Here is a 14,637-nt window from a genome sequence, read left to right as displayed (position 1 = left end):
CTGTTGTTGCTCTGGAGCAATCAAAAATCATTCAAGGAGATTTTGCTGTACTAATTAGTAATTATTTTTACAGTGATTGTGTTACTAACTATTGATGATTCATAAACTGCAGGGGCTGTAAGTCTGCGGGCATATGGGGGGTGAAATTTTTTGTGTTGGTGATTTAAAAGGGCAGAACTTTAATGAAGTGGTAAGTACGCTTTGCTTAATGGTACTGCTATGATAGTAAGGTAATTGATGATCTTTGATTTACATAAAAACATGCAGGTTAAGAAAGTACCATTGACTTTGTCTTTAATTACTTGATTTATAGCTGATTCCTGGTGAGATTGCCTTGGAGGTTAGAATGATATTGGAAAGAATATGGTTTAAAATGTTAAAACAAAAATTTCTTCACTGTTTTTAAGCTTTTGTTGTTTGCTCATGGTTAGTTTATTTATGATTTCTTTGCTTCTAAGCGTGCTCACTGAAATCAGGGATTTTCTCACTGACCTCTTTGGAACCAGGCTTGTATCCACCGTTTTACCAGAAAAGTTTGTCATGAGCTACTGTACGAATTGATTTAGGTTCCAGATCTACTATGAGCCCTTCCTGACAGTCAATCACATGATGAGAGATTTATTTAAATTGGAAATCATCAGCAATGAGATATCGACTTAAGTCAGGAAATGAGCAGAGGTATGGTCATGGTATCACTAATATGCAGCATCCACATGATCAGACTCTTCTGGAGGTAGGAAGATGTAGAATTAATTCCTTCAGGCCAAAGAGAGATCTGTAGGGCATTGTGAAGGCCAGGCCCTCACTCTTGCTGCATCCTCTAGCTGTGTTTTGAAAGAGAAAAGTGAGACAGTCACTTGTTCCCAGAGCAATTTGAGCATATAAATCCAAGAGTTTGATCTAGCTTGTAAAGTAAAACTCAGAACTTCAAGTCCAGGAAGAAGGATTTCGGACATATTTTTTTGCTGTATCTGATGAAGTTTATTAATCCTTCCTATGCTGAAGTTCATTGCCACTTGTTTCCATGCATTGTATAAGCAACAAAGTTGAGCAAGTTAGAGACTTAAAGGTTATGGCAATCTTTCAGGTATAGCAGCGCCTTTTCTGCATCCATGTGTGGTTCTGGCCCTATCGTGTCTGCACAGAGCAGGATAGGGACAAGTTCACCTACACTGGAGCTCTCAGATTTTCTAATCTCATGAAGCTTTCGTACTTTTAGCAAAGGCAGGAACACCCTGAAACTGGGAGAGAGGAAGAGAAAGAAACCTTGGTTCTTATATTCAGGTATTTTCTATTCATGACACTGACACAGAAGCAGGAGGAAGAGAAATCTCAAGTCCCAGTGGTGTGGATTTATTGTTGTTGTTATTTTAAAACAGCCAGGCTAAGACAAGTGGCTACCCTGTAAAGGAATCTCTGTAAAAGAATTTATAGACTTCCCTGCTTAGATCTATTCAGTTGTGTTCAAGGCCAGATTGAAGGCCAGAGCCTTAGGCGACATGGTCTAGTGTGAGGTGTTCCTGCCCATGACAGGGGGGTTGGAACTAGATGATCTTAAGGTACTTTCCAACTCAAACGATTGTGTGCTTTTATGATTCTATGTCAGTATCCCATTAATAAATGGGTAATAAAATAAATATCTGTGTCCCAGCTGTCCTTTGTGAAGGATCCCAGGCTCTTGATCAGTACATTCTGGGACGATCAGAGCTTGTAAGAAAAGAAGGTTTTTCAGTGGTACTGACCCAAGCCTGTTGTGCATTCTTACAGATTCATCTAATGAGTCTACGTTAAAACTTTTCCTTTTCTTTTTTTTTTTTTTAATCAAAAAGAATAATGATTAAAGGTGTATTTAAGAGTTTCCTCCACCACTGGAGGCTGAATGTGCTGTTTTTCTTTTTTGGTGGCTGGGAAGAGCAGTCGGGAGCTTTCAGAGAGCATTTTCTCAAACCTTACTCACAACTCATGGTTAGTGGTGGGTGCTAACTTTCATTTCTATTCTGATACACTTTCTGGCATTAAGTTACATTCTGCTATGGCAGGAGCTCAAGTGGGAAGTTAAGCTATTGTATGAGAAAAGGAGAGGTTAACTACACTTATATTGGGGGCAGTTTTTGCTTTGGAAAACAGTCGCAGGCTTTGTGGTTTAATCTTTTGGAGTCCTGCCAGTTACCACCTTCTGACGTAAGTTGTTGGGCTGAGAAGAATGGATGCTCAGTGGTGCATGAAAGTCCAGCGTGTCAGTTGTAGCTATACATAATACCACTGTCTCATGTGCAGTCAAGGCTGTTAATGCTTAACACAGTATTGTATTCTCTAAGGGAAAAAGCTGAATACTGGTAACTTCATCCATTTTGAATGTTCATATGCATTCCTTTGAAAAATACTGAAGTTAAGAACAAGGTAATACCTAGACAGAAGGCTCAAACTAACAATAACTAAAAAGCAAAATGCTGCACAAATTAGGCTCCAGGATTCGTGTGTGCCAGGGAACAAGCCTGGGAATCTGCCTACAGTTAGAGCTTCGTTCAAATGACATGCCTTGAGAAGCAATTGCTTTAACTTGCCTACACCTGGGGTAACTGGTACCAGAAACGCAGAGAATCTGCCCTGTTGGAGATTGCGAACTTGCAAATAATCCTCCATACACAAGAGGGGAACAATATTTTAAGGCTTCAAACACTCTTTTCCTTAAGTACATGCATTTGTGGGTGGACATAGGTATTGTTCAGTTGCTTAACAACCTTCTATGGCTAATGGTCTGAAGTGAAACAAATCAGTAGTGTACAGGAGAAGTGTACTGAAATGTATCAAGACACAAAAAGTATTAAGGTAATTCAACTCCTAGGAAATATTGGCAACCAAAGCAGCCACAGCCAATATGTGCTGGCTCTCTTACAGTTGCTTTAAATTATTATATGCTCTCATATCTTCTGAAAATGTCATGGTTCACATGGTAGCACTGTTTTCTCCTGCAAAATGAAGGCTATGGTTCTGAAAAACAATTTTTAATCTGCAATCCAAAAAAGTTCTCTTGTCTAAAGAAGTAACTTTTTTCCTAAACAAACTGATTAAGGTATTATTGAATATATGTCACAAGACCTTTAATACAAGTTCTGTATCACATTCAAATGAGTAAGCAAATTTTGGCCAGAAAAAAAAAAAAAAGCTTTCTGTAGTCCTAAGAAAAATACAAGTCTTTCTGTGCAACCAAGGTACTCTGTTGGGGCAAGAGGGGAAAGGAAGTGGTGTTTCTTGTTTCCTCATTTAAAACCTTACAATTTTTAACTTCAATGTAAACAAAACAAAATTGGGACTTTGGTAAAATATGCTCTTGAAAGATACACTTCAAAGCAACTCTATTAATGCTGCTAGTCATAAGTCTGCCTGCCTTTGAGAGTCTTTCATGGTTCTGCTTGATCTTTCATTCTTGCATGTAAAATGCCATCTTGTTAAGAATCAGAGTGGGAAAAAATATTCGTATTACTTTTCTTCAGCAGGGTTCAGCAACAGAAGTACAAATTGGGCCCATGAGACTGACACAAGATCCAGTTCAGGTAAGATGCTCTTTCCATTTCTTGATACAATCAATTCAGCGTTAATTGATGAAGAAATGAAGGTTCAACCCCTGTAGTTAAGCATAATGTTTTCATTTTACTTGTTCAAGGACTGTGAGATGGGTAATTGGTGTTTTGGTTTATCTGATTGCTTCAGAAGAGATGTACAAGTAAATTAACTTGGTAAACAAGGTGCTTAGATTTCCATTAACATCAAATCATTCCTTTTATAAGTCCTGTCAATAGGAGTGTGTGTGTGTATGTGCATTTGCAGGGGAAAGAGCTGCCTTTCTGTATATAAAATCTGTTCTGTTCTGATACACAAAAGCAGAAAGCTCCATTATAAAATTTAAGTACCCTTCGAGTTTTGCTGGGTTTTGCACAACAAAACAGAGAACTGCTTCTACAGGTCACCAATCCAAGAAGTCTCACTGTCTCCAACAATACAGGTTGAACTTCAGCTTAAGGAGCACAGCTGTCACCCTCACTTGCTTCTGTATGTTTTGTTCCTGTGCCAGTAAACAGATGCCAGGCGTTTGGTTTTTTTCTTTTTAATTTAGCTTATAGTGGGTGTTAGAGCTCTCAGATGTCAGGAAATTAAATAATCTTAGTCTTTAACATTGCTGTAGTGACACAGCATTTGTTTGAATTAACTTTTTGGGTCATGGAGATGTTTAGTCACCAGTCACCTTTTCATTTTGTGGGTTGGCTTCTTTCTACCTGCATCTGACTATGAGAGGAAAAACCTACAAGTGGAAGAAATGCTGTTCCCAAGGAAAATAAATCATGTGTATATGCATCATAAAGCTTTACATTTTTATTTCTGTATTAAGCATTCAGTCTTAATGATTACTTGATCCGATGAAACTGTTTATATTATAAGATAACTGTGGAACAGTGGCTCCAGCAGTAGACCAGTCTTTGGTTTTGCAAGGAATTTCAGCATTAAAGTGTGGAACTCTTCACAGAAAAGTATTCTTTAGACTGTGATCATCTTCATGAAGAATGTCAAGCAGATGTTTAACAAACACAGATACACTCACTGCTTATGTCAGGATTTTACTTTGTAGAAACTGGATTTGCCAGAGTATCACAGTACCAGTCTTAGCTGTTATAAGTGAAGATTTTCCATATAAGAAAGGAAAATGGGTTTTTCATTCTTTCTAAGTGTTCAGCATTTTTCTTGGTATCTTGTCAGGTGTGGATGTTACTTTGTCCCTAGAGTTCACAAGTGAGAATCTATGGTGCTGCCATAGAAGTCCTTAAGTAAAGCAGAAAGCAAACCTGAAGTAAACTCATTAACCAATGAGTTTTCCTTAAAGACATTCGTAGAATCATAGAATAGTTAGGGTTGGAAAGGACCTTAAGATCATCTAGTTCCAAGCCCCTGCCATGGGCAGGGACACCTCACACTAAACCATGTCACCCAAGGCCTCATCCAACCTGGCCTTGAACACTGCCAGGGATGGAGCATTCACAACCTCCCTGGGCAATCCATTCCAGTGCCTCACCACCCTCTCAGTAAAGAACTTCTTCTTTATATCCAATCTAAACTTCCCCTGTTTAAGTTTGAACCCGTTACCCCTTGTCCTGTCACTACAGTCCCTGATGAATAGTCCATCCCCAGCGTCCTTGTAGGCCCCCTTCAGATACTGGAAGGCTGCTATGAGGTCTCCATGCAGCCTTCTCTTCTCCAGGCTGAACAGCCCCAACTTTCTCAGCCTGTCTTCATACAGGAGGTGCTCCACTCCCCTGCTCATCCTTGTGGCCCTCCTCTGCACTTGTTCCAACAGTTCCATGTCCTTTTTATGTTGAGGACACCAGAACTGCACACAATACTGCAAGTGAGGTCTCACGAGAGCAGAGTAGAGGGGCAGGATCACCTCTTTCGACCTGCTGGTCACGCTCCTCTTGATGCAGCCCAGGATACGGTTGGCTTTCTGGGCTGCGAGCGCACACTGCAGCCGGCTCATGTTCATTTTCTCATTGACCAACACCCCCAAGTCCTTCTCTGCAGGGCTGTTCTGAATCTCTTCTCTGCCCAACCTGTAGCTGTGCCTGGGATTGCTCTGACCCAGGTGTAGGACCTTGCACTTGGCATGGTTAAACTTCATAAGGTTGGCATCAGCCCACCTCACAAGCATGTCGAGGTCCCTCTGGATGGCATCCCTTGCCTCCGGCGTATCAACCAAACCACACAGCTTGGTGCCATCGGCAAACTTGCTGAGGGCGCACTCAATCCCACTGTCCATGTCACCGACAAAGATGTTGAACAAGACCGGTCCCAAATTTAAGTTTAAATTTAAGCATTGCCATATGATAACTTATTTACAGTAAAGGGAAAACACTTTATGTAAACTCACCTCCTCTGTGGAACAAGCCACATTACCTCAGCTAATTTGGCCAGTATTGCACACATCTATGCATTTGAAAAAAGTGTATTAATCTTTTATTCCATCTAGACAATGGAATTACGTGTTTCTCTGTGCAATGCAAACAGCTACTGAATACCATATTCTAAATGTCTATTTGAAGGTGCTTAATCATGTTCACAATTGTCTAATAAGTCCATTTATTTTGTTACAATTGCCACCAGAGTTTTTCTTAGTGGTTATTTTTATTCTGGTGGATGTTTTATGCTGTTACAGGACACCTGTGCCAACTGCAAATGGCCTATATTTTTTCTCTTGAGAGGTGACCTTACTTGTGACTGTGACGTGCCATAAACCTTTTAATAGATTCCTCACTGGACTTCATGTCCATCTGTGTTGAAGGACAAATCTGGTTTGGTTTGTACTAGATTGTGACCCAGGTGCTGCTCGCCTTAAGGGGCAAGAAGAAAAGTCCAAAGCAAACCTACCAGCTCTGACATTCTGAACATCCTCCTCATAAACTGCTTGCACGTTTACCTTGATTTTGTACCAAGACTTGCAAATAGGCAAAGTTAGGTTCTGAGACCTTAGAAATTACCATGGTAAAAGTACATATAAATGCACTGTCGCCAGCGGACACAGGAGAAGGGTGGGTTTTATAAAAGTTTAGTGCACATGAAAAACCTTGTCTTATCCGTATTATTTACCAAGGATTGGATGTGTCTGTTTCTTTCTATCCCACCCTTCAAATATTGCATTTTCTCACTTCTTAGGACATTCATTTGCCATCGTCTCTTTCACAACATTGACATCAAACTCCATTTCTGTTCTGATGATGGTCATCTTCCCTGCTGAGCTGCAAAGGAAGCATAATGATGCACAGCATTTTACTGTCTCCCCATGCCTATTTTCAATGTAACAAGAGCTCTTCCCTAACTTAATTCAGAGCCACTATGTGTTTTCCACCTTAAAACTCTCTTGCTGAGATACAATAACATAAAAATAAAGTAACTTTATTTTCAGTTCTTAAGTTGCTGTTTGTAATTTTTTCAGTTTTGTTGTGGTACCCTACGTGGCTGTACTTGGCTGGTGTCTCTTGTTTTATTTTGAACTCTTTAAAGCAAATCTGTCCATTTTCTGTATTTGTATGAGCAACTGGGAACAAGACATGCAATACTTGAGCAAGGCAAATACTTAGAAAGTTGGTGAAAATTCCAGTAAATCACAAACAAATGTAAAACTTTCCACAGGAGAAGGTCACAGAGCTCCTAAACAAGGGCAGCACTGAATAGAATGATCTTTTTTACAGTTTTACAGTTTACTGACAAATCACACACACACACACACAAAAAGCTACATGAGGGGGGGTTGCCAAGAAACACAGATTGAATTCAAGCTTTTCCTTGTGGTATTATTGATATGTATTGTTATATTTTTATCCTGACTTTGAGAACATATCCTGCAATATGCTTCTAGTTATAGTAAGCTCCATGCAAATATTAATGAGAAAGCATGGTAGTAATACTTTAAAAAACCTTCAAAAGTTAATATTCTCAGAAGGATTCACACACTGATAGTTAGCTACCAGTGGAAGATTAAGTGGTTTAATTAAACTCCATTATTTTACAGCTAGTAAATGTTCACATTTTGCAATCCTTTTAACATTCCAAGTTTGGAAATAGAGAAGGAAGATATCAAAATATGTGCCCTAAAAAATCAGGTTTCTGAGCTGTATTGTACCAACCAAAATAGCAGCAAGATAAAACTAATACCTGTTGTAACCAAACAAGAGAAAGTAAGGACTTTCTTGAGTATCTGCAGACAAAGTCTGCAGCTCAAACATGTTGCTCATTTCCAGCACTTTGATGGCTGGAAAAAAATCAGGGATTAAGTAGCGTGACAACAGTTGCCTTGGATGTTGAGTGTCCGTAACCCAAACCTGCTTACTTTAATTGTAACTAATTACTTTTTTTTTTTAATTACTTTAACTGTAATTAAAAATAGTGTCTCTAATAAATTGAAACTCCTTATTTATTAATACTTATGGAGATTCCAAGCGTATAATTTTCTTTCCCTGCTCAATGAAACCTTGACTGGTAATTCCGCCAAAGTAACATAAATTGATTTGTTTATTGTTTAGAAGTTAGCAATCCAGAGAGCTCAAGAAACAAGAAAAATTGTGGCCACCTTTTCTGGCTTCTAGACTGATGGTGTTGAACTTCATGTGGTGACACCACAGCTTCATAGAGAAGCACAGATGGAAGGTTATTGACATTTCCTATGGGTATTTGGGGCAAAATCTTACCTATATTGCTCAGACAGTTGTTTGTTTTTCAGGGAAGTCAGGGGGTTACTTTTATCTGTGAAATAAACAGGATATTGTTTCATACATAGATTATTCTCTGCCCATTGCCTTTCTGTGCAGTTTTGAGGCCTTCTTTTTCACAGCATATTTGCACTAAATTACCTTTTTTATTTCGTCTGTCACACAGGGTGGCCTGGTTAGTGATCAGTTCCTATGGCAAATATAAGCAAATTGTGAAGGGGTTGTCTATGTGACTTGTGTTTCTAGCTATATAATTCAAATGCTGATAATACATGTATTATAGGGCAAGGATGAAAAATCTGTTTCGTCTTTAAAACACTCTTTCACACAAGCAGCACACAAATAAAGCTGTTTTCAACCTATATTCTGTTATTCCATATGTCAGTTAGCAAACAGACCTCCTACAGCATCAGTTTGATTTTTTGAACAGCACCTTTGCACACATCCTAACTGATCTTATGTGAGCAGTTCCTTAAGTGTTCAGTTGAGGTTGTTGAAACTACCTCATATATTTACATAATTAATTTATTGGGTAAATATCGTTATGTTTGAAGGAAGGGGTTTTTTCCCCTGCTCTGCCCTGTCCATTCCTACTTGTCTGTTTTTCTTTTCAGTTTTGAAAGAACATGGGTTAATTCCATTTTGTTGTACATCAAAGAAGAAATAATATATGTTAATTGTCCCTGAAGAGGGATAATTAAGGCAGTTACATTTCAGACGTGTCATTACAATTAAAAGTGTGTGTAGCTGGGATGGCCTGATTAGAGTGGCAATGATGTTGGAACACGTAGCTACCTACTCTTTGTGGCTGCTGATTGACTTTGAATGTCAGATAGAAGAGACTCATCATCTGGCAGCCAGGTTTGTTCTAAATATCAGTCCTATGCAATTAACTATTGATTATCTATTGATAATCTATCTATTAAGAAAGTTGTGCTACTGCATCAGCTATTTTGCAGTCTGTAGATCAGACTTTCCACTTTCAAAGCAGACTCAGTCTTTCGTATAGCAGAAGTTTGTTAAGATTTGCACCATGCAGAAAACTATTTTGTATGCATAATGTGATGCTGCTGTTTTGCATGCTCTGCAGGTTTTGCTGATCTTTGCAAAAGAAGACAGCCAGAGTGATGGTTTCTGGTGGGCTTGTGACAGAGCTGGATACAGGTGCAATATTGCACGTACTCCAGAGTCAGCACTTGAATGTTTCCTTGATAAGCACCAGGAAATAATTGTTATAGATCACAGGAACTCCAGATATTTTGATGCAGAAGATATCTGCAGGTAACCTAAAGGATCTTATGCTCTTTTGCTTCACTTGAATTTCAGAACATTCTGAACATTAAAAAAAATATATACATATAAATAAATAAGAAACCCAAAACCTACAGTAAAAAGAAAGTTTGGGGATTGAGGCCAGGAGGTTTGCATGCATCTGTAAGAGCAGAACAATACAAAAAGTACACTTCGGCAAAGCTGAATTGTAGAACTGTCTCTTTAGGTCATGGACTTCTATCAGACCATAAGTGAGAGCTGTTGTGAAATTATTCCCTGCTGTCTGTGCCTGCTTCTTTCTTGGGTTACTGCTGCCACAAAGTCTGAAGCTGTAGGGCTTCAAAGGAATGTGCATGTTTGTTCACTGGGTCAGGCACTGCCAGCTCTTCACAAAAGTTCCCATCACTCTTCTGGTTCACATGACTGTGTTAGTAGCTCTAGGGTTGCAAGCACTTAGAATTCTAAGCGATTCTTTGCTAAAATACACTGTGTCAGCTGAATCATACCTTTTGTACCGTACACCATTCTGTTCTACTCAGTCCACCCTGAGCTGAAATGTCCCATGTGTATGACAGGGATCATTTTAAAGCTCAGATACTTGTGCTGATGGAAGTTCTTCTAAAAGATCAAGACTGTTTATTCAGGACAGTGTGACATGATTGAAAAAGATTACCTTTAGCCAGTGAAAGGTGAATGGGGTGTTCTTCTGATAGTTGGTCATATTTTTTTCAGTTTCTCAATAATATGTAAAGTGGTAAAATTTTGTTTATTTGGCATTTCTTAAATGATAGTATATCATCTATATCTGCTATATCCTCTTTCCTTACTTGCATGCCCAAAAAGCACTTTCCACCCTTTAAAGAAAATTTTACAGTATCTAGGAGGACTGGTAAATATGGAAGAAGATGGTGGAGATTCTTATTTAAATGAGCTAATAGGTATTGAAAAGGCATTGTTTAGACTGAGCTTTCTCAAACCATGCATTCAGGGCACTCAGCCCCAAATAAGCTGAGTAAACAGGGCAAACCTTTGCTAGGTTATAAGAGTGGATTTGAAGAGCTGCTGTTCATGCCCTATGTTTTTGGAGCTCTTGCCTCTTCACTGCACTAAGGAAAATCTGAGGAATCTGGTAGCAAAATGGAAATTAATTGGCTAAGTTGGGATAAGTAGATTTTGGCAGTGTAATATCCTGTTGTCTAGCCTCAATGGTGTCTTTCAGTCCTGGTTTTCATTTATATTTTCTGTGAAGATACTCAAAGTAACATTGAGAGAGCATGTGGGGTAACTGAGAAATTTGTTTCTTTAGATCTATTCGTGCCACAAAACCATCAGAGCATACTGTGATACTTGCTGTGGTTCCACGCACGTAAGCATTACTGTTCTGTAAAGATTTTTTTTATATAAGAATGTTATGTAGGATAGTTACCTAATTTGTGGACTACACCAATTTTGCTGGGAGCTTTGATCAGCTGAAGGATAGGAAGGCTCTGCAGAGCCTTCTGGACAAGCTGCATTGATGGGCTGTGGCCAATGGTATGAGGTTCAACAGGGTAAAGTGCCGGGTCCTGCACTTGGGCCACAACAACCCCATGCAATGCTCCAGGCTTGGGGAAGAGTGGCTGGAAAGCTGCTCATGGAAAAGGACCTGGGGGTGCTGATTGACGGAGCTGAACATGATCCAGCTTGTGTTCAGGCAGCCAAGAAGGTCAACAGCATCCTGGCCTATATCAGCAATAGTGTGGCCAGCAGGGCCAGGGCAGTGATCATCCCTCTGTACTGGGCACTGGTGAGGCTGCACCTCAAATCCTGTGTTCAGTTCTGGGACCCTCACGACAAGGGAGACATTGAGGTGCTGGAGTGGGCCAGAGAAGAGAAACAAAGCTGGAGAAGGGCCTGGAGCACAAGTGTGATGAGGAGCGGCTGAGGGAACTGGGGTGGATTAATCTGGAGAAAAGGAGGCTCTGAGGGGACCTTAATTGCTCTCTGCAACTAACTGAAAGGAAGTTGTAGCAAAGTGGATATTGGTCTCTTGTCCCCAGGACAAGAGGAAGTGGGCTCAAGTTGTGCCAGGAGAGGTTTAAATTAGATCCTAGGTAAAATTTCTTCACTGAGAGTGTTATCAAGCATTGGAACAGGCTGCCCAGGGAAGTGGTGGAGTCACCTTCCCTGGAGATGTCTAAAAGATGTGTAGATGCGGTGCTTAGGGACATGGTTTAGTGGTGGAATTGGCAGTGCTAGGTTAACAGTTAGACTCAATGACCTTAAGGACCTTTCCCAACCTAAATGATCCTATGAGTCTATGATTTTGTTTTGTAGGTCTGCTGATGAAGAAGAAACTTCTGTTCTTCCACTTCTTAATGCAGGCTTTGATAGGGTACGTATGAATTACATATTTAATATAGTAATCATGATTGCTTCATAAGTTACAGATACTTCTAATTCCTCAAATTGAAAACTATACATTTGCTTCTGTTGAAAACTTAGTTATGATAAACCAGTGGCAATTGATTGGGTATTCTTTTTAACAGTGTATCCAAGAAGCATATGAAATAGAAGAATTTGTGATCTAGTTAATCCTTCCAGAATAAGCAGGAATACTGAGCTTAACTTCTTGTCGTCTGTGTGGGTGGCTTTTGTTTATGACTGCATTAAAAAGATGATGTGTGACCTTGATCACTGTGTGCTGCATATCACAGCATGTTGGCTAGTCACCTAGACACTTCTGTATGCTTCGGGCTGCTGGGATTTCTCTTCTAAAGAGACTACAAGCCTATTCCAGCTCCCTCTGATGTGAAGAAGACATTTTCTTTTCTTGTCATGAGGTCTGTTGTGCTGACTTGCACCATTTCTTCTCAGGACAGTGTTAGAAGCTCTCCTATACAGGCAGCTCAGGGGGAAATACTGTTCATACTGTTTCCCAAACAGATTTGGAGAAGAGAGTGCAAAAGTCAGGAGTTCTCAGCTCTGAAAATCTGTATTCGTTTTCTTACCCTTTCCCAATGTTGGTGTGCATGGCTTTAGATGGATATTAGTGTTGTGTTAATGTAATATAAATCAGCTCTAATGTTAAAGTTAGCCATTTATAAGGAAGGTTATGTATTGAAGCAGTAGAAGCACACCAGTGGACACTTTAGTTAGGGTGAATTAACTATATGTAGTTAGGACAATCAACCGCATTAAGGAAAATCAGAAGGAAGGGAATTAAGTCAGGCAGAATCTCATGCTAATATGCTTATATTGAGTCCACTGTCTGAGCTAACTCATATTTAGCTTGAGTTTCTCTACAAAGCAAGAACATGCACTGGAGTCACTATTTGCAGATCATCTCCAACAAGAGGTAGTAAATCTTGCCTTGCCTGCAAGGGTGCTGTGGGTGCAAAAGCATTAAAAGCAAAAGCATTTCTAAAATGCTCAGATGCCCTGAAAATTGGAAAAGTTGAGGTTAAAAGGTCAGCCCCAGAATGCCAGTGCTTTCTTAGTGTAGTCTCCTCCCTCTCTCTCAAAAAAAAAAAAAAAAAAACCCCACAACAAAACAACCAAACAAAAAACAAAAGGGTTTAATACTTCTTGAAGAAATCTTTATTTCTTCTCAAGTCTGACGTTTCATTCAAAAGCAGTGCAGGGCAATGAGTTTTGTGGACTAGATTATAACTGTGGGTGTAGTACTGAGTAGAACCAGAGGAGAGAGACACTGTGAGGCTCTGGGACACATCTCAGTGGCACAATGTCTGCCTAGGAAAGTAAAATCTTTTTGCACCTGACAGCTGCTCTGACTATTCCTTCTAGCTGTCCCAGGTTCATCAGGGAGCTTGCATAATACAGTATTTCCCTACTGGACTTATTTTTAATCCTTTAAAACACATCTGATATCAAATATCGTATTTTCACACTGGGGTGGACATAGGAATTACTTCTCCTTGGATGGGGATCAGTAGGGACTAAAACCATTAACACACCCGCACACACACCCTGCACACAAAGATTTTAAAATGCCCTTCTTCAAATAGACAATATTTTCAGACAATCTCTTTGTGAGCAATAATATAAAATTTATTTTTGGAATATCCTATCTGTTCAAATTAGAAGTTTCTCTTCACTATTTTTATTTTTAGAGTCCAACCTTTCTGGTAGCTTAATTTTGCATCGTCACGATTCATCTTGTTGGCATTTTTCCTATTTTTGCTCATCACCTTGATTCTCATCCCTTGAAAAAACACTGAATGCAATTGCTGTGGTGGTGGCTTCTTCAAATGCATCTGCAACCTGATTAGGAAAGAGTCTGAGCATCTAGTCAATTAATCCGCCACCTTTTTGTAGAGTTTTGTAGACAAAACCAGACTTTTTGCATCAGGTTTTAATTTAAATATTCCAAAGAACTCCTTTAATCTTTTTTTGGAGATACTCCTGCAAATAACCATAAATGTTTTTTATGCAGTGAATATTTTATTTGAATCTGCTTTAAAATGTTCTGTTCCCTTCATGTATACTTATGTTAGAGTATTATCTTTCGATGTTTATGCTAATATATACATTTTAAGTAGTCTTAAAGAAATCACTTTTAATTTCTTCTAATGAAATCAGTGATGATTGATTGCTATCCAAACCTGGATCACTACAATCACTAAAAATCTTGTAACAGAAAGAGATTTCAGGAGTCTTTTCTGTTAGCTTTACACATTCCTTTGGCATTTTTCTTTATGCTGAATTATTTCTGGTTTTTTCCTCCTTCTCAAGGAAGTGCATTATATTACATCTTCTGATTTTTCTCCCTATATCGTCAGCACCTTCTGTGTTTGTGTCTTAATGGTGTTGTTAATGCAGCACATTTATTACAGTGTTGTTTTTTTTCCCCTCTCAGCCTCATAAATCTTATAGTAATGGCCTACCTAAGATGAACTAATTTAAATAAGTGATTTGGCATCCTGAATGATTTTTACCTGTGATTTAAATTAGCAAACAGAGGACCTTAATGATTGCAGTTACTCAATTACAATCTTGTCTTGTGTTTTGAACTTTACTTCTTTCCCTAAACACATATTGGTTCTCATTGACCAATTACTATTAAAACTTTCTGGTTTGCAATGAGATAAATCTGTAGTATTTAACTTAGTAC

At 39.0% G+C, this 14,637-nt stretch overlaps 1 protein-coding gene across 1 annotated transcript in view; it reads left to right on the top strand.

The window, feature by feature from the left end:
- The window catches only part of PDE8B (phosphodiesterase 8B), a gene marked incomplete at its 5' end in the record, with an annotated part of 80,320 nt that overhangs the window by 34,078 nt on the left and 31,605 nt on the right, over positions 1–14,637 (top strand). The window contains 4 exons of the mRNA XM_080638282.1: positions 3,495–3,554; positions 9,343–9,533; positions 10,831–10,890; positions 11,841–11,898. Coding sequence (XP_080494408.1) covers positions 3,495–3,554; positions 9,343–9,533; positions 10,831–10,890; positions 11,841–11,898 — 369 coding nt within the window. The remainder of the gene's footprint in view (positions 1–3,494; positions 3,555–9,342; positions 9,534–10,830; positions 10,891–11,840; positions 11,899–14,637) is intronic.

The sequence above is a fragment of the Psittacula echo genome (assembly GCF_963264785.1).
Source record: "Psittacula echo genome assembly, chromosome: Z".
In the NCBI taxonomy this organism is placed as follows: domain Eukaryota; kingdom Metazoa; phylum Chordata; class Aves; order Psittaciformes; family Psittacidae; genus Psittacula; species Psittacula echo.
This window is presented reverse-complemented; position numbering and strand designations above follow the sequence as displayed.